Genomic DNA, 20556 nt, shown 5'->3' with positions numbered 1-20556 from the left:
ACGCGCACCTGTGTTCCATCCGCCTGAGTGGCTGCCGCGCCTCCACCCTGCCTGCCTTATAAGGCAGAGCTGGACAGCAGCTCCTCCGACCCCCTTTGCTGCTGTCCAGCTCTGCCTTATAAGGCAGGCAGGGTGGAGGCGCGGCAGCCACTCAGGCGGATGGGACACAGGTGCGCGTGTCCCATCAACCTCTCCACCCTGCCACAACGCCTTTTTCTTAATTTGGTCCCTTTTCAGAATGTGACATGGTAGTCACTGAAATCTAATGCTTAATTGTCTGCTCAGTTGCTTTTGACTCAATATTAAAATGTAGTGTTAAATAAAGGGAATTGTTCAACAGAATGAGGGCAGTACAACACAGACTTCACTTCTCTAGTGTGAATCAGCTGAACGAAATATAGATGTCATGGTGTCATTTTAGAATTATTGCAAGTCCAGAGGTAATTTAAATCCAGCACAATAGTACATATGGTGATAAAAATCATATGAAAAACGCACTACTGTGTGACTCTTTTCTAATATTCTGACACTTATTTCTTCTTGTGAGTTTGCAGTGAGCAGGAAACTGAAATCCAACAAAGAACTTTTTTATTTAAATGATGGAACAATGGATCAATGGAACATAAACTGGTCAAAAATCAAATTTAAATTTTTCAGTTGAAACTGAAAACAAAACTCCAGAGTTTTCTTTTTCAGAACAACATAACATGTCTAAATTGGTACCTTTAACTGAGATCTCCAAGTAAAAGCTGCCCCACACTGATCACGGACAATTTTTTATCCAGTGTGAATATGCTGATGACTCCTTAGATTACCTTTTCGGGTAAAAGCTGCCCCGCACTGATCACATCTGTACGGCTTAAATCCAGTGTGAATATGCTGATGACTCCTTAGATGACCTTGTCGGGTAAACGCTGCCCCACACTGATCACATCTGTAAGGCTTAATTCCAGTGTGAATACGCTGATGATTCCTTAGACTACCTTGTTGGGTAAAAGCTGCCCCACACTGATCACATCTGTAAGGCTTATCCCCAGTGTGAATACGCTGATGACTCCTTAGACTACCTTGTTCGGTAAAAGCTGCCCCACACTGATCACATCTGTAAGGCTTATCCCCAGTGTGAATACGCTGATGACTCCTTAGACTACCTTGTTGGGTAAAAGCTGCCCCACACTGGTCACATTTGTACGGCTTATCCCCAGTGTGAATACGCTGATGACTCCTTAGATGACCTGACATGGTAAAAGCTGCCCCACACTGATCACATCTGTAAGGCTTAACCCCAGTGTGAATACGCTGATGACGCCTTAGGTCACCTTGTTTGGTAAAAGCTGCCCCACACTGATCACATTTGTACGGCTTTTCTCCAGTGTGAATACGCTGATGACGCCTTAGATCATCTTGTCGGGTAAAAGCTTCCCCACACTGATCACATTTGTACGGCTTTTCTCCAGTGTGAATACGCTGATGACTCCTTAGATGACCTTGTTGGGTAAAAGCTGCCCCACACTGATCACATTTGTACGGCTTTTCTCCAGTGTGGATACGCTGATGACTCCTTAGACTATTTTGTCGGGTAAAAGCTGCCCCACACTGATCACATCTGTAAGGCTTTTCTCCAGTGTGGATACGCTGATGACTCCTTAAAATACTTGACGTGGTAAAAGCTCGCCCACACTGATCACAGGTGTACAGCTTCTCTTCAGTATGAATCCTCTTTCGGACCTTCAGACCTGGTGAAGTGGTGAGGACTTTATCCCTCCTATTTTTTCTCTGTTTGGCTTTATGTTTCTGTAAGGAAAGACAAAAAGACTTAGATCCTGTCGTTGGTTGACCTGACAAATCCTTTTTCAGTTCAAGTCAAGTGCTGTCCGTCATGGTCGCAGTGAAACAATGAAGAGTTTTATGTCTGAGTGCTATGTTAAGCATGTTCTGTTATTAATGGCTCTTGACAGCCAGAAACATTCAGATAAAACATTTCCATATGTCAAAAAAAAAAGTGTGAAGGGGTAAAGCTACTCACCCTCAGAACAAAATCGTTTATAGAAATTGTTTATAGAACTTCCACTGAAAAGATGTGGAGCTTAATGGTGTAATTTTTGTAGAGAAAAGGTTCAGACTTTGGCCGTTGTTTGTATTGTTGTTGTTTCAATCTCTGTGAGCTGGTCAGGTTGAAAATCTATTTTTACAGAGATGGACAATTTTTTAGCACATATTTTTAATATATGAAATAAATTGCAGATGTGTGTGTGTGTGTGTGTGTGTTGAGGCTCGAAAATTCTGTTATGTACAAAAGACCTGGCAAAAAAGTTTGGGAACCACTGCAGCACCACAAGGACACGGCCTGAAAACTGGGCTGTCTTAAGTGTTGCATCCTTTGTTCAGGGCTTGTGGACTAACTCAGTGAACCCAGCATGGATATTTTGTACCTTTGGAACTTTCATTTATTGAGGTGAAGTTTATTTGGTTTTGTCTGATTTGAAGCCAATTTAAGGTGTTTTCATGTTCATTTAAAATAATATGTTCATTGTTACTACTACTGATGAGCTAGGTGTAAAGTTATTGGCCCGGTTTCCCAGATCAGTTAAGTAGCTCTTAACAGCAAAACAGTTCTTTCAACCCTTCTTAAGGAGCCTGTGAAAGAAAAACGCGTTTCCCAGAGTCGCTCTTAGCTTAATAATCTCTTTCATTAAGAAGGACATGTAAGATGCTGCTGACCCAGTCTTTACAACCATCTTAGTGAACAAAGACTCACAGATTCAGGCGCGTCAGGCAAATCAATATCACACCAAGCAATGAGATATTAAAACAATGCACCCCGCACAAATTTTTAACTATTTTATACTTTAGATTTATATTGTTTAGCATTCATTGGTGACAGGAAAGGGGGGGGGGGGGAAGAAAAATAAGGAATAACAAGTGTGTTCCTGAATATATGCTTTATGCATTAAGCACAAATAAAACAATCATCATAACCATAATTTATTCAATTCAATTCAATTAAATTTTATTTATATAGCGTCTAATACAACAAAAGTTGTCTCTAGACGCTTTCCAGAGACCCATACCCAGAACATGACCCCCGAGCAGTTATTACATAAACAATGGCAGGTAAAAACTCCCCTAGTGGGAGAAAAGCCTTAAGCCAAACAGTGGCAAGGGAAAAACTCCCCTTTAGGAGGGAAGAAACCTTGAGCAGGACCAGGCTCATAAGGGGGGACCCTCCTGCCGAGGGCCAGACTGTCAGGGGTGACTGAAGGGATATGGGTCAGGGACGGCAACAGCACAGCAGGCAGGTGGAAGCAGCAACGGGATGACCAGGGGTGGGGACCGCAGGCCAGCACGCAGCTCCCGAAGCTCCGGCCCAATCATCAAGTCCCAGGTTGGGGTGCAGGGTCGGGGGAAGGTTGAGAAGGGGCAGGGCCAGGGAGAGGAGTCTTGACGGACAAACCTCTCCCCCGCCTGCCCGGGCCGTTACCCTGCCCCTCTCACTCCCACACTGCAGGTTCCGGTGTCCGGCAAAGGATGCTGCAACATGGACAAAAGAGAGAAAAGGGAGGAGAAGGGGGGGCCAGCACAAGAAACTACAGGAGCGACTCTGGCACACTAGAGTTTACACTACCTAGAGATTTACCACCACCAGCTAGAGGTTTACTAAACACTAACTATAGGCTTTACTAAACAGAAAGGTTTTAAGTTTAGTTTTAAAGGTGGAGGTGGTGTCAGCCTCCTTAACCCAGATTGGAAGTTGGTTCCATAGTAATGGTGCCTGATAGCAGAACGCCCGCCCTCCAAATCTACATTTAGATACTCTAGGAACTACGAGTAAACCTGCACTCTGAGAACGGAGAGCTCTGCCAGGAACATAAGGCACTATCAGGTCTTGCAAATAATGCGGAGGTAAGCCGTTTTGGGCTTTATACGCCAGTCCTTGATGTCCCTCAGACATGCCTGAAGCCAAATTATGATTTATCATAATTTGTCTGCACACATCCCACATCTGCGTGCACATATGAGATAATGTACCACACTCAAAAATGCTTCAGGGCACATCAAAGTGGTCTTCAGACCTGGTCCTCAGGACTCCCTGTCCTGCATGTTTTAGATACGTATTTCCCCTCAGAACCCTGATAAAAATGACTGTCATTAACAGACTTGTGCAGATCTGGATGACAAGCTGATGACGAACATTAATTAGAATCAGGTGTGATGATGCAAGGAAACATGTAAAACATGCAGGACAGGGTTGGAGACCCTGCTGTAAACAATCATGTATTGTCCTGGTGGCTTTTCAACTTTACTCAGAGGCTGTAAATCTCCAACAATGTAGTCCATTATCAATGTGTCTCCCTATTGCTGGGAAATCAGACCCCTGAAGGAGCAGCAGTGGGACTGGGGTCGTTCGGGGCTGTTGGGTCCTCTTGGTCTTTCTGGGAACTTTTTTGATTGTTAAGGACTTGCAGATATTTTCTCACACTGGACGGATGCTTTAACTACACATGACGTTATAAATTTGAAGTTGACGAGGCAGATGTTCAGACTTGTTTTCTCAGCGCAGGTGGACACAATTTGCACAGAAAGGTTAGATTTCTACCGTCGGACTCCTTGGGAGACGATGTGTAAAATTCCCGCACATAATGATAAACGGATCATCATCTGACGGCTTGCTGACGCTGCGTCCGCGACGTCTCTCTTCACCTGTCAAGGCTGATTAATGGTTCCGCATTACACCAATGCAGACCCTACGGCGTAGGCTACTGCGTCGATTTAACGTGGAACCATAAAACAGGCATCATTCGTTAGGCTGCAACGGGCTCGTCGAGTATTTTAAATGTGCGCGCCGCCCGCTGGTTAAGATTATTCCGTAATAATTGGACCTAAGCAGTGAAGCTGAAACTAACATAATCTGAACAGTTCAAATTCCAGTTCATGATCTGCAGAATGAACAAGTTCACGTTTAAGTTCTTTATTTGTAAATATGTTGCGTTCAGTTCAACGTTCTCACAGAAATGAACGTGTTCAATGAACGCGTTTATTTGAACTCGTTCATGCACAACACTGCTGGCTGCACTGCGTTTTTACGCAGTGGGGAGCTTCCTGGAGGTGGTGGGGGATGGCACCGGACTGAGCAAGGCATCGGTGTCACGGAGTGCGGCAGCCGTGACACCGATCCTCCTGCGCCATGCCCGAGCGCACATCAAGATCTCACCACAAGGGAGGAGATCCGCCAGGTCCACCAAGGATTCCAGGCCATGGCTGGGATCCCCCGGGTGATTGGTGTTGAGGAGCAGCGCTGCGTTTCTCCACACACCCGCAAATACAACGTTGATGAATGCAAGATTCTGCTTAATAGTGAAAAAGGTCAAGCAGCTAAATAAACTTCAGAATTTTTTTTTTAGGTGAAGGATTCTGTTTTACTAGTCACGAGGATACAATGTGGTCCTATATGCTGATTGTTAAGTTAATTTGTCCTTTCGTCCATCTTTCACATTTAAAAAAAACAATACATTTCCTCATTATTCTCTTACCAAGACTACTTCTTATTTAGTTGCAGTCCTGTTTTCATCATGAAAAAGGGTCATTAAAGTAGTGGGCGACCGATAATCGGCCGTGGCCGATTATCGAATTCTATATTCATCATAATTTTATTAATAATCGATATCGCCCCCCCCCCCCCAAAAAAAAATCGAAAAAAAATAATTTCGATTTTTTATTTTTTAAGAAAATCGGCTGCATAAAGTGCATATCTTATATTTACATTTTTGAAAATATTTTTAAAATCTGCTGTATAGTTCTTAAATGATCAAAGTGGAATAATATACAGTACAGGCTTTTCTCGCTCTCTCGTCTCGTCTCTCCTTCTCTGAGACATAAAACAAGTGCACCCTCCCTGTTACACGTCAGTCACGTGCTGTCGTGTGTGCATTATCATTGGCCCCCGACCAGCTGCAGGTGTCGGCGCTGCTGTCCGGCACCGCAACTCGCTTTAACTTTTCCAAACTCGGCCCGTTTGCGCCATGAGCTCATCCGCGCGGTTGTTACGCGACTCTTTTCAAAGCAAACCGGTTTAGTAAAGACGGGAGGGGATGTTTTCTCCTCGCACGGCTCCGGAGAGCGGAGGAGCCGCTCAGCGCGACACGCGCAGCCCAGCATTTAGGCTGATTTATGGTTCCGCGTTACACCAACGCAGAGCCTACGGCGTAAGCGCGCGTCGCCGCGTACACCACCACCCTCCTCCGTACCGAGTGAGCGCGTCTTCAGTGAAGTTTCAGACATCTATGAGAAAAAAAGAAACCGTCTAACTGGAGAGCATGCAGAACAACTCTGCTTTCTGCACCACAACCTTGTGCTTCTTAACTGGGAGTATTGAACCTGAGGGTTTGACTTGTGGTGTTCTTTGACTTATTGTTTACACTTTACACAGTTTGAGTTACAGTATGAAGATTCCTCTTATTTAAGTTCTCCCATGCAGCTTTGTTTTTATTTATCATTATTGAGGAATGCTGGTGTAAAGAAGAGGGATGGGGGGGGATTGCATCTAATGTGATCATTTACTGAAATACTGCATTTTCTTTTTGTATTAAGAATGTTCTAGTTAAAGCAATAAATTGCTCACCATTCATTTAAATGAATTCTTGTATTGAAATGAGTTTTCTCCCAAAAAGGTAAAAAAGGGTAATAATCGTATCGGCTGATATCGGCTAAAAAAAAGCTGATCGGTCGGACACTACATTAAAGTATATTTATCATATACTTGCTGCAGTGCTGCGTGTGAAAATGCGCTGATAGTGATCGGTGATCGATTTGCCTGACATCGATTGATTTAGTTTCAGAACCGCGGTGGTGGACAGCTCCTCCAAAGAGCTTCTAAAATAGGGAAACTAAAGAACGGTGTTAAGAAGTCATCTGGGAAACACCCGTATCTTAGGGTCCTCTCTTAATTGAAACCTTCTTTGAACCTCTCTTAAATCCTTAAGAGAGGTCGGATCTGGGAAACCCCGCCATTGTTATTTCATTCCTTGACTGTCAAAAGTATTGTGTTGCATTCAACACATAAACATAAGAATAAAGTTATTAATCTCCAAATGAAGATGTTTATTCAGAGGTTGTTATTACATGAATAAAAATCCTTTTGAATTTGAATCCCATTCACTAATGCCCTGCCTCCAGTCTACATGTTGAGACATGTTTTTCATTGCTAACATTAGTTACATTATTAAGCATTAATTAACCATTTACAGATTAACAATCATTATGTATAGGAAACACATATAGCCTACAGAATGCAAAAATGTCCTACATTCTGGATTCATTACAAATCAACTGAAATATTGCAATCCTTTTATTATTTTAATATTGCTGATCATGGCTTACAGCTTAAGAAAACTCAAATATCCTATCTCAAAAAATGTGAATATTCTGGGAATCTTAAACTGTAAGCCATAATCAGCAATATTAAAATAATAAAAGGCTTGCAATATTTCAGTTGATTTGTAATGAATCCAGAATGTATGACATTTTTGTCTTTTTTAAATTGCATTACAGAAAATAAATAACTTTATCACAATATTCTAATTTTCTGAGACAGTCCTGTAAACTTGCTTGCGTGGTTGTGCTTGAACCACTTCTGAATATCCATGTTAGTTTGTGTTAACGGAGCAGCAGAGAGCAGCGTCTTGCAGATGAGTGAAGTACACTGGCTGATTTATGGTTCCGCGTTGCACCAACGCAGAGCTTAGGGCGTAGGATACGCGGGACGCGAACGTACGCCGCGCGTCGTCGCGTACCCTACGCCGTATGCTACGCCGTCGATTTAACGCAGAACCATAAATGAGGCTTAACGCGCGCGCATTTGTCAGTTTTCTTTTCGTCTTTTCAACTGAGCAAACACATAAACTGAGGGTGCAATGCTGATGCACCCTCGTAGAACCGGGCCTGGGCCTGTCCCTCGTATCTTAACCACGGGAACCGTGCCATTGTTGTTGAAAGCTGTACTTTTTTTTCCTTCTCCCCCGCTCTCCCCCGCCTCTTTCGCCAACCTGTCACTCTCTTCATCAGAAGAAGAAGAATCCATGATTCGTTTGTTGCCTCCATGGTTGCCTCTGGCACATGTTTCTTCTTAAAATAATCGGCTATAGACCGCTTCATACTGCATCTGCTCTGTTTACCTTTTTGAGCGCGCTGCGTGTACGCGCGCGTACACTGCTGTGCACGTAACGTGCGCAGACCGTACCAGGTGCAGTCAGACAGGTATAGGACTCACACTCGCAGGAATGAGCCAAAAAGTAAGATTGTATTATCAACCACTCCATTAATGCACTAACACAGCCGAGTTAATTTTTTTTTTTTTCCACTAGTCCTCTTGCAAGTAGCACCGGAGCGACCTCATTAAATTTTAACTCGCACCTTAAAAAATTAGGTCGCATATGCGACCTATTAGGTCGCATATGCGACCTATTAGGTCGCACTCTGGAGCCCTGTGTTGAGAGCATTCTTAGGACTGGTTATGTTATCAACATGTCAGGAGGCAGCACCAGACACATGGTGGTGATGCTGCTATGAGCTGTTGGACGGTGAGTATGAGTAAGGACAGTATCCCCACTAAAAGAAATGTGACTACACCACTGGCTGTAACGATTCCTCCAGTAACTCCATTAAAAAAAAAGATGGAGGAATTTTCTCTGCCTCGAATTCAGCCTTGTTTAATTGAAGGATAAATGTAAACCTCCAGACTGCTGCGTCCGTATGCGCTGCCACATTCATCATTATATATATTATATATTCAGACGTAGACAAGTTTAAAAGTCTCTTAGGAAGGTCACGTGTTTGTGTTAAGTTTTGCTCTCAATCAATCATATTATCTATAGTTATTTTAAGTTGTATAATCTCATGCCTTTCTGATATGCTCCCATATTACATGGTTTATGACCAGTTTGTTTTTTGCATAGACATATTTACATATCCGCCCCATGGAGCTGCTGCTGTGATACGTCAACGTCGCCGCCATATTGGATGTTCAAGACTGCGCTGAAAACTAATACAAGTAAATGGACTTATTTTCATAAAGCGCCTTTCTACGAAGAAATTTACGTTTTACGTCTCATTTATTCATTCACACACGCACTAATATACTTGGGAAACAGTTAGGCACCAATATAATATATTTAATTTTCTCAGATGGCAAAAATAAGAACTTTATTGATCTCACATAGGAGTAATTCATGTTATATCAGCTATAGAGAACAAGGTAGTGCCGAAAAACTATTTATATCCCCCCTCACAAAAATAAGAAAAATAAAGAAACATATTTTCTCATCGACAAAGCATATTTTAAAGTAAAAAACAACAACATTTGAACCATTTTTCAGACAATAAAATAACATTTGAACCATTTTTCAGACAATAAAATATTCAAGTCTCATTCAAGATTGTTCTTCCTCCTGTTCCTTTCCGACTACGGATATGTAAACTTAGTCGTTAAATCATTATCTGTATGGGTTTTGATGAAAAGATATACTATCATGAGCAGACTATAATAAAATAAATGAATGAATCGTGCACAGTGTTTTCCACCATTTAACGTTAGTGTTTTCCACAATGTTGGCAGATTATGGTGCTGAAATGCTTCAAATGTTACTTTATTGTCTGAAAATGGTTCAAATATGTTTTTTTGTTATTTCAAAAATTTTAAATATGTTTTGTTGATGAGAAAATATGTTTCTCTATTTTTCTTATTTTTGTGAGGGGGGATATATATTGTTTTTCGGCACTACCTTGTTCTCTATAGCTGATAGAACATGAATTACTCCTATGTGGGATCAATAAAGTTCTTATTTTTGCCATCTGAGAAAATTAATATATTATATTTGGTGCCTAACTGTTTCCAGAGTATATTAGTGTGTGTGTGAATCAGAGGTGTGGACTCGAGTCATGTGACTTGGACTCGAGTCAGACTCGAGTCATGAATTTGATGACTTTAGACTCGACTTGACAAAATGTTAAAAGACTTGCAACTCGACTTGGACTTTAACAACAATGACTCGTGACTTCACTTGGACTTGGGCCCTTTGACTCGAGAAGACTTGCTACTTTCACCAAAACACAAAGATTAAAAAGTATTTAAATAAAGAACGCGCTCTCACTCTCTCTCTGTGTGTGTGTGTGCGTTCGTGTGTGCATTTGTGTGTGCGCGAGCTGGCGCAGCATCCAATCAGATTAGAGCCACGTTGCGACAGCAGCCAATCAAGTTGCAGGACAACCAATGAAGAAGAAATTGAAACCAAAGCGCCAGTTTTTAAAAATGATACCGAAGGTAATTTCGTTTGGGTACAAAAAATACGAGGTAGTGAACAAAAAACGAATTGCAGTGTGCAAAACATGCGGGTCGAAGATCACAGACGGAGAGGCAACAACTTCCAACTTCGTCCGACATCTGAAGCTGCACAAAGAACGGTAAGTGGAGCTAGCGAGCTCATGCTCAGCTAACGTTACTTTATCTGCTAAGTAAAGTAACTTTGCTAGTTGTAGTTAATGATGCTGTACTGGTAACGTTACATTACAAACACGGTAATCTGTTGCGTTGCGTTGCGGCTTTAACCAGCGCTGCAAAGCCTCAGCTTCGAAGGTAACGCAACGTTCACGTTACTGCATGGATTTACAGTGTATGCAATTCAGATGGAGTGTTTTCAGCTTCAGTCTGATAGTCAGTATATCCAGTAGGCCTATTAGACACGGCTGGCTAAGCAGTGGTAGTCATTATTTTTGCTTTAAAAAAAAAAATCAATAAACATTCATAAATGTCTTAACACTGTACACAATTAAATTAATAGTAAGACAATGTTAAGATCAGTACTGGAGTTGATGGGGGATGAGGGGGGATGGCATCCCCCCCTGAAATAAAAACGGCCCAAATCATCCCCCTATAAAACTTCCATCCCCCCTTTCCATCCCTTATGTCATTTCATCAATGAATGTGGTTTTACTGCTATTTCAACATTTAGAGTCATCACCAGAAAAATAACACCAGAAAAATAACTTATTTGACAATTTTCACTGTTTCAAGTACATTTTCATTTGATTTTTCCAGTGATGAGTCTTGTTTTAAATGTAATGAATTTTCTTTTACTAAAATCAGACATTTTAACTAGAAATAAGACAAATATTCTTGTTAAGATTGTGAGTTTTTGCAGTGATCCATTTTACTTATCCTGTGAAGGACAGAGTCATATTGATAAGTTCAGAAAACTGTTCTTTAATGTTGTGTTTTGATGTATTTGATGTAAGTCCAGTGGATATTTAAAGCTTACAGAAGGCTGCATTTAACTTCTGCTATGTCATTCCTGCAGTATTTCTGCAGCTGTTTTGGTCAGTGCTATTATTTGTAATCAGCACAAATAATCTGCCCCCATATGATTAAATCCACCATCCCCCCTGATTTTATTTTACAACTCGAGTACTGGTTAAGATTGATATATTAATAATGTGAGTAATGAAGGGTAGTTTTCAAGTATTTCATGTGTGGCTATAAGCAATTTTCTGACATCTGTTTAATATGCTGGTATCTTGCAGATTTGACGAATACCAGATGAACAAAAGCATCCCAAATGAACCACAACAGCCTTCAATCTCACAATTCCTGGATACATCTGTTGGACATTACAGCATGAGTCATCCACAACAGAAAGCTATCACCAATGCAATATTATCTGACTTGATTATTGATTGCAACTTGCCCCTGTCTATCGTGGAAAACAAGAGCTTTCGCCACTTTCTGACAGTACTTGATCGTAAGTACAGCCCAGTGTGTCGCAGAACATTGACATCAAAAACAGAGAACCTCGCTGAAGAGAGACGTTCAAAATTAAAAACTCAACTGAGCAACACTCACCATGTTTCAGTCACTGTGGACATTTGGTCTGACCGAAAGATGAGGGGGTTCCTTGGTATCACTGTGCATTGGATAGAGAAAGAGGCGGAGACAATACAGCTAAAGTCCAATCTCTTGGCCTGTAACCGCTTCAAAGGCTCACACACAGCTGAAAGAATCTGTGACCAATTTGATGCAATATGCGATGAGTACAACATTAAAGATAAACTGGACTACATTATTAGTGACAATGCTGCTAACATGCGTAAAGCCTTCACTGTGTGCTTCCCCACCGTACAAGAAGAAGATGATGATGATGACGGGGATGATCTAGACGACCCAGAGCTCTGGCATGACTTAACCGTGGAAGACCAGCTAACAGTAGATGCTGCCATGGCAAAGAAACAGCGCTTGCAGTGTTTTGCGCACACTCTCCAGCTGGTGGTGGGAGACGGCTTGAAAGAAACGAAAGTGGCATCTCCTTCTCTTTCAAAGTTATCCAAACTCAGTTCACTGCTGCACACAAGCACGACGTTCAAAGATGTGTTTGATGCTGAATTTGGGGAACAGAAAGGAATTCCTGCTGCTGTGAACACAAGATGGAACTCAACACTAAGGCAAGTGAAGGCAGTTCTCCAGTGTGATCATCCAAAGCTCTGTGCTGTTCTGGAAAAGGCTGGGCACAAGGAGTTGTCATTCACAGCACGGGAGTGGAATCTGTTGAAGGAGTTGGTGGACATCTTGAAGCCGTTTGGAGAAGCAACAGATATGACACAGGGGGAGAAAGTAGTCACAATCAGTGCTGTTGTTCCATCTATCTTGTCCCTCAATCACCACCTTGAGAAGATGAAGCCTCAAGTCCGTTTCCTGAGCGGCCTGGTCAGAAGTCTCCAGGCATCCCTGAACAAAAGATTTCTTGGAATCTTCATCAATGTGAAAATGGCCAGGACACAAGATGGGGTCACTGCCCCCTTTTCAGACCCAGTCTACCTCAAAGCAGCTGTCTTGGATCCAGCTTTTGCTCTGTTGTGGGTGGAGCCCCATGTGCTCGTCAGTCGTGATGTCAAGGCAGAGGTGGCACGTTCAGTTGTTAACTGAACTTATGAGTCCCTTGATCCTTCCGGTTGATGTGAGTGAACGCTGGCGCGTCTTGGCTGCCGCTGCTCACCAACCCGACTTTTTTCCTTTTACTTGTTTAACACCATTTGATGCCTGCTAACTGCCTCTGCCAGCGGTATCAGTGTTTTATATGAATTACCTGCTTGCATCACTACGATCATCTGTCAGCCACTGAGGAATCCCACTGCTGCAAACGGGACCTCTCTGAGTTTGGCGTCCTGACGTGCGGCTCCTTACCACCGCTTCCTGGTTCTTCCTGCTGCGGCTCTGCTACAATGCGGATACTCAAGCTCCTGCTCTGGATTGCCTTCTTCTCCACCATCGTAACTGCTCTGCCTCGACTGACATACTCAACTGATGCAATCCGCTGGCTCCGATCACGGAATAAGCTACCAGCCAGCCTACTCGTCCACCGGGATATCCTCCGACGTCCGAGATACATCCACCGCGGGTCCCGCAGGAAATTCTGCTTTGATGACAGCAGTTCCATCCGATCTTTCTGGTCGAGGGATTCACGCCGACATGACAAGGCTGGAAACGCCGGTAGGACTGCTAACCATCACATATTGGCTTCTCTTCCCAGGACGGCGGAGCCTTCTCCCTCTAACTGTTTTAAATTCTCCACCTTCAATGTTCGCTCACTAACAAACAAAGCACTGCTTATATCCGAATCCATCACAGATTTAAAACTGGACTTTATATGTCTCACCGAAACTTGGCAGCAGCCGAACGACTTCTCTCATCTGAACCAAGCATCCCCACCTGGCTTTGTTTACATCTGTAAATCTCGCTCTTCCGGGAGAGGGGGCGGTCTCGCGCTCATCTATCGCGAGAACCTAAAAATCACGCCTCTACCAGTGACAGAGCCCTCCTCCTTTGAAGTTCTGGCTGCTCAGCTGAATGGTCCCATACCTACCCTTATTGTCACCATTTATCGACCTCCTAAACCCTCTGCCATTTTTATTAGCAAGTTCACATCCCTTTTAGCTGATCTTTGTGCTATGTCCCCTAATGTTATTTTAACTGGTGATTTTAACATCCATCTCGATAAACCCACTGAAACATTTGCAAAAGATTTTATTTCTATCCTGAACAGTTTTGACCTGGTTCAATTTGTTAATTTCCCCACTCACATCAAAGGACATTTTCTTGACTTAGTTTGCTGCTCAGGAGTCACACCTTGTAACCTCAGTACTGTTGATTTTCCCATTTCTGACCATAAGCTTGTTACCTTTGATATACATCTTCAACTTTCAAAATCCACCCAGAACCGTTCCATATCTTTCAGAAACCTTAAAAATATCAATATCACTGAGCTTAACAGTCTAATTAGCACCTCCATCCATTCCAGCTCCCCTCACTTCCACACTGCTTCTGAACTGGTTGATCACTATAATACTAACCTCCAATATGCTTTAGACACACTTGCCCCCCTGAAAACTCGCACAGTTACATTCACTCGGTCCTCCCCCTGGTACACCCCGGAGCTTCGCCAGCTTAAAGCGCGGGGTCGTCAGCTGGAGCGATTGCTGAGGAAAACCGGCCTAGTGGTACATCAGCAAATGTATCTTGACCATTTCACTTCCTACAAATCTGCCATCAACACAGCCAGGTCCACCTACTACTCCCATATCATCAACTCTGCTGACAGCAACACCCGGACTTTATTCTCAACTGTCAACAAACTCCTGAAACCAGCTGCAACTCCCTCTCATCTCATCTCCACCTCACAGTGTCAAGAGTTTCTGGACTTTTTCAATTCAAAAATTGTCAATATCCACCAACAGCTGACTCTTCCTGCACCAACGCAACCCACCTTCTCCCAGTGGAACACCCTGGACCCTCCACCCCCCAACACCCTGTCCACATTTCAACTCCCATCTGTTGACGGTATTAATAGACTCATCAAAGCATCCAAGAACTCTACCTGCCCTCTTGATCCTCTCCCCACTGCCTTAATTAAAGCCTGTCTGCCAACAGTCTCACCCATAATAACTGCCATAGTTCACTCCTCTCTTTCCACTGCCACTGTTCCACCATCATTAAAGATTGCTTCCATCACTCCCATTCTCAAAAAACCTGGTTTAGATCCAATCGACCACAATAATTATCGCCCCATTTCCAACCTCCCATTCATCTCTAAGATTCTGGAAAAGACAGTAGCAACCCACCTCCAGAACCACCTGCACAACAATAGCCTCTTTGAGCCATTTCAGTCTGGTTTCCGCCCAAAACACAGTACAGAAACTGCATTAATCAAGATCACCAACGACCTCCTCCTGGCAGCAGATTCTGGCCTTCTCACCATCCTCATCCTTCTCGACCTCAGTGCCGCCTTTGACACCATCTCCCACTCCATACTCCTGGAACGCCTGGCTGGCACTGGGGTCTCTGGTACTGCAATAAAATGGTTCACCTCATATCTCTCTGACAGGAAACAGTTCGTTCAAGGCAAAAATGTACACTCACAACCATCACTCATCACACATGGCGTTCCACAGGGATCAGTACTTGGACCGCTTCTCTTCATTGTATACATCCTCCCCCTTGGTAACATCCTCCGCCACTTTGGAATCCAGTTTCACTGTTATGCCGACGACACACAACTCTACATCTCCACTAAACCAAGCACCTCCCTCCCCCCCCCCACTCTTACTGACTGTCTCAACACCATCAATTTCTGGATGACAAACAACTTTCTCAAATTAAATGGAAATAAAAGTGAAGTCCTTCTCGTCGGCACAAGGTCCACACTCTCCAAGACCCACCCCTTCAATATCTCCATTGATGGTCACCCGGTCCACATCTCCTCCAAAGTCAAAAGCCTTGGCGTCATTCTGGACAGTGTTCTCTCTTTTTCCCCCCACATCAGTAACATTACCCGTACTGCTTTCATGCACCTACGGAACATCGCCAGAATCCGCCCATCTCTCACCCAGCACAACACCCAGGTCTTGGTCCATGCACTTGTCACCTCACGCATTGATTACTGCAACTCCATCCTCACTGGCCTCCCCAACAAACTTCTCCACCGTCTCCAAATCATCCAGAACTCTGCTGCCAGAATCACCACCCGTACAAAACGCACTGACCACATCACCCCCATCCTCATCCAGCTCCACTGGCTACCTGTCCACCACCGCATCCAATATAAAGTTCTTCTCCTCACATTTAAAGCTCTCCATAACCTGGTCCCTCAATACCTGTCAGACCTTCTCCACCCGTACACCCCCACCCGTGCTCTACGCTCCTCCTCAGCTGCTCTCCTGTCTGTACCCAAATTTAAACTGGCCACTATGGGTGGCAGAGCCTTCAGTTGCTCTGCACCCAGACTCTGGAACTCTCTCCCCCCCTGCATCCGTCAGATTGACTCCATTGGACAATTCAAATCTCACCTCAAGACCCATCTGTTCAGACTTGCATATCCAGTCTAAATTTTTTTTTGTATTCTATTTTATTTCCTGTTGTATTTTATTCGTATTTTCTATGTTTTTTGTAAGGTGTCCTTGGGTGCTCAGAAAGGCGCCAACAAATAAAATTTATTATTATTATTATTATCGAGTTAAAGGTAAATTTTATTGAGTTTGATGTAACTTTTTTTCCCCTCACAGTCTGATCTAATTGATTGCAACAATATTTTTTTCAGTCTAACTTCATCCCCCACACTAATGGTAATAAGGGATTGTTTGTTTCTACTATTTTTCTGTTTTGCCAGAACTGATCCTGCAGGATGCAGCAGGGACAGGGCAACCTGTGCCTCTTATTGACGAAGAACAGGCAGAAGAGCTTGGACAAGGAGAAGGGCTGTTTGCAGCATACCATAAGAGACAGAAGAAGGATGTGGGGACCACTCCAGCACTACAGCTAAGTCACTACCTTGACATAGCAGAAGGACATAATGCTCTTTTGTTTTGGGCAATGAACATGAAGACTCTTCCTTCACTGTTCCAAGTGGCCATCAGAGTCTTGGCGGTGCCTGCCTCCAGTGCTCCAGTGGAGCGAGTTTTCAGCCATGGTGGCATCATCCTACGGCCCCATCGTGCACAAATGACTGACAGACTTTTATCCAATTTGGTCTTTTGCAAATGCAATGCAGCATAGGGCCCTGAAATAACAGAAAATGTTCAACCCTGTTCATTGTTATGTTCATGTATTTATATTTTTCCTTCTCCGTCAAACACATGCGTGCGTACACACACACACACACACACACACACACACACACACACACACACACACACACACACACACACACACACACACACACACACACACACACACACACACACACACACACACACACACACACACACACACACACACACACACACACACACACACACACACACACACACACACACACACACAATATGAGATAAATACAAGATGGGTCAGAAACTGCTGTGGTGCTAGTTATAGTGGAATATGCTATGGAAATATAATGTCAGCACTTTTACTACTAATTTCAGTTGCACTTTATCAAATTTGTTTATTCTGTGAAGAGATTAGTCTAAAAGGAAGAATATTCTTGCAGAATATGAGTTCAATGTTAAATGATACTGGTTAATAGTGCAATGTCGACACTAGTTTTCTTGTAAAGTTCAATGGCACTTGTTTTTATCATTTGTTTTGATAAATAAATATAGATTTTAAAAGCATACATGATCTGTGTAAATTTAATATATTATTACTCTGTTGTTAAAATGACTCGAAAGGACTCGAAACTCAAAGTGTAGGACTTGCGACTCGACTTGTGACTTGTCAGTCTTGACTTGCGACTTGACTCGGGACTTGAGGGCAAAGACTTGGGACTTGACTCGGGACTTGAGGGCAAAGACTTGAGACTTACTTGTGACTTGCAAAACAATGACTTCCTCCCACCTCTGGTGTGAATGAATAAATGAGACGTAAGACGTACATTTCTTTGTAGAAAGGCGCTTTATGAACATAAGTCCATTTACTTGTATTAGTTTACAGCTCAGTCTTGAACATCCAATATGGCGGCGACGTTGACGTATCGCAGCAGCAGCTCGATGCTCCATACGTAAACATGTCTATGGTTTTTTGTATGAGATTGTATTGTAAGTCATACGGCCAGCTTCCTGGGATGTTATTACTGTCGTGATTCTATTTTATATGTTGTGACACTTTAGCTTATAAACTTTATTACAGGCTCAAATGTCCCACAGGGTATAAAGACAACAACATACACTACATCAAATATAAAAACATGTATAAAAGGTAAGAGAAAAAGGCAAAAAAAAAAAAAGTAAAACAAAAAAACAAAAACAAAGAAACACAGTCTCATGAGAGGCACTCCAGCCAGTGTCCTCTGATGGTGGATGTGAACCTTATTGCACTCAGCCCAGGGTCTGTCATTTGATTGATTAGGCAGTTCAATGAGCGGTCCAGTCTGCACAATTTAGTTCACTTTACAGGAAGGACGTTAAGGAGCGACAGGTCTTTTTTTTCTTCGGCCCCTTTTTCATGACATCCATGGCTACTGGAGTGTTTAACCAGTGCTATGAAGAAGTTAAAATAAACACATTTTGAGACCGTTTCCTACCGGCGGTTCTTCATGTGACTGCCAAGGATGGAGAAGCTGCAAATCTAACAGTTTGTGTTTTCTGCTGCTCAGTTCAAACTACTGACAATGAACTGAAGTGTTTGGATGATCAGCAGCAACAGAAAGAGCGAGGAGGAGCGGGAACGTGGACCTGAACACTGACCTGCAGACCAGCGGAGGAAGAGTCCGCTTTGGTCCTGCTGCTGGACTCCTGGTCCTGGTTCTGACCCCGGTCCTGGATCTGGTCCTGGATCTGGTCCTGGTCCTGGTTCTGACCCCGGTCCTGGATCTGGTCCTGGATCTGGTCCTGGATCTGGTCCTGGTCCATCTCCTCCAAACAGGAGTGTTTCCTGCTGGGAAAATATTAAAGTGCAAACTTCAAGCCATAATCAACAATATTAAAATAATAAAAGGCTTGCAATATTTCAGTTGATTTGTAATGAATACAGAATGTTTGACATTTTTGTTTTTTTTTTTAAATTGCATTACAGAAAATAAAGAACTTCTCATTTTCTGAGACAGTCCTGTATTTATGTTTCCTGTTTGTCATGTTGTTGTTTCCAGTCTTTGTTTCCAGAGTCTTTGCATGTGTGCACTTTTACGGAGCTGCTGCCTAATCTCATTGTAGCAGTCTAATGATAATAAAGGCTTTCTATTTCTATTCTATTTCTATTGTTGTAGAGAAGCATCAGTGCAGCTCTGACTGATGCAGCTCTATACTGGTCTCCTCTTTGTGTCCTCCAGGACAAAACAACGGATGAACCACCTCAAAAGTCACACTGTGGAGTCAAACTTGAGTTTAGCACGATCTGCTCACGTGGAATGAACAGAAACCAAACTCTCTCAGCTTGATCCAGCCTAGCGTTAGCCTAGCCGTTAGCCTAGCCGTTAGCTGTTAGTGCGAGTTGTGCTCTTGAAAGATCGTTGTATAAACTCTCTACAAACACAATAAACACACTGGTTTGTGATGGCTAACGAAATAAAACGGATTCCTCTGAATTATTACTTTTATCTGTGCACTCTGTTCTCCTGCATGCTCCTCTCTCTCTCCTCCCGTCGTCCGTCCCGCTAATCCGTCCCCCTCCTTCGTTCCGCTACAGCAGTGTTTCTCAATCCTGGTCCTCGTGGGCCCCTGTCCTGCATGTTTTAGATGTTACTGTGGTGTGTTAGGAATCACACACACGAAGTAATATCCATTTGTTGAACTTTAATTAACACCTTCAACACATACAGGTTCTGTGTAGTTGTCTCTCTAACGCAGTAGCTCGTTAATAAAACCTCGTGTGTCTCATCTCGCGATATGTTACTTTTATTATGAGAACACTAAAGTTACCCTTCATCAACACACCTGATTCTAATTAAAGGTCCTAATTAGCTTTTCATCCAGTTCTACACAATTCTGTTGATGACACAGGTACTTTTATCACGGTGTGCTGAAGCAGGGTAACATCTAAAACATGCAGGACAGGGGCCCACGAGGACCAGGATTGAGAAACACTGCACTACAGAATGTTAACCCCGTAAATGCTGATAGAAAACAACAGATAACTGTAGCCCAGTTAAAATATAAGCCATGGTTTAAATAGAAAATAATTAAATATGGGTTTGTTTATTTCAATTCAATTAAATTCAGACACATCTCGAGAAGAGGTCCATAGTAGGGCTGGGCGATTTTGGACAAAAATAAAATCCCGATTTTTTTTCTCTGAAAACCCGATTTTGATTTTTTTGGTAAAACTACAAAAGACAATGGAAATTGTTTCAAATATTTTCTCTTTATTTTTAAAGAAAAATAGCAAACAAATTTCCCTATTGGGAATGAAGTGCAATTGAAAGATCCTGTAAATCCTCCTTGAGTTTCGTAAAGTGACAACATTTACAATTTTCTTGACCAAACAAAGATGACTAGACGGGCTCTGTCTGTAATGCAGCTGCAAAAAAGGAAAATCAATTTTACGATTTTCCTTTTTTTTAACATCGATTGTGATTAATAAATCCGATT

At 42.8% G+C, this 20556-nt stretch overlaps 1 protein-coding gene across 2 annotated transcripts in view; it reads right to left on the bottom strand.

Moving 5' to 3' along the window:
- Window positions 1–267: 267 nt before the first annotated feature.
- Window positions 268–20556, bottom strand: part of LOC133421847 (zinc finger protein 239-like) — a 156346-nt gene continuing 136057 nt past the window's right edge. Inside the window, exons 2-3 of one of the 2 annotated variants that reach the window (XM_061711633.1) lie at window positions 18718–18907; window positions 268–1794 (exon numbers count right to left, since the gene is read on the bottom strand). In XM_061711633.1, the coding sequence (XP_061567617.1) occupies window positions 778–1794; window positions 18718–18882 (1182 nt within the window). In that variant the 5' untranslated portion in view covers window positions 18883–18907 and the 3' untranslated portion in view covers window positions 268–777. Of the gene's footprint in view, window positions 1795–3031; window positions 3532–18717; window positions 18908–20556 lie in introns of those variants that run through there. The other variant, XR_009770699.1, reaches the window with a different exon arrangement.

Source organism: Cololabis saira, chromosome 21 (assembly GCF_033807715.1).
Source record: "Cololabis saira isolate AMF1-May2022 chromosome 21, fColSai1.1, whole genome shotgun sequence".
Lineage (NCBI taxonomy): Eukaryota > Metazoa > Chordata > Actinopteri > Beloniformes > Belonidae > Cololabis > Cololabis saira.
Note: the sequence above shows the minus strand (reverse complement) of the source record. Positions and strands in the feature narration are given on the sequence as shown.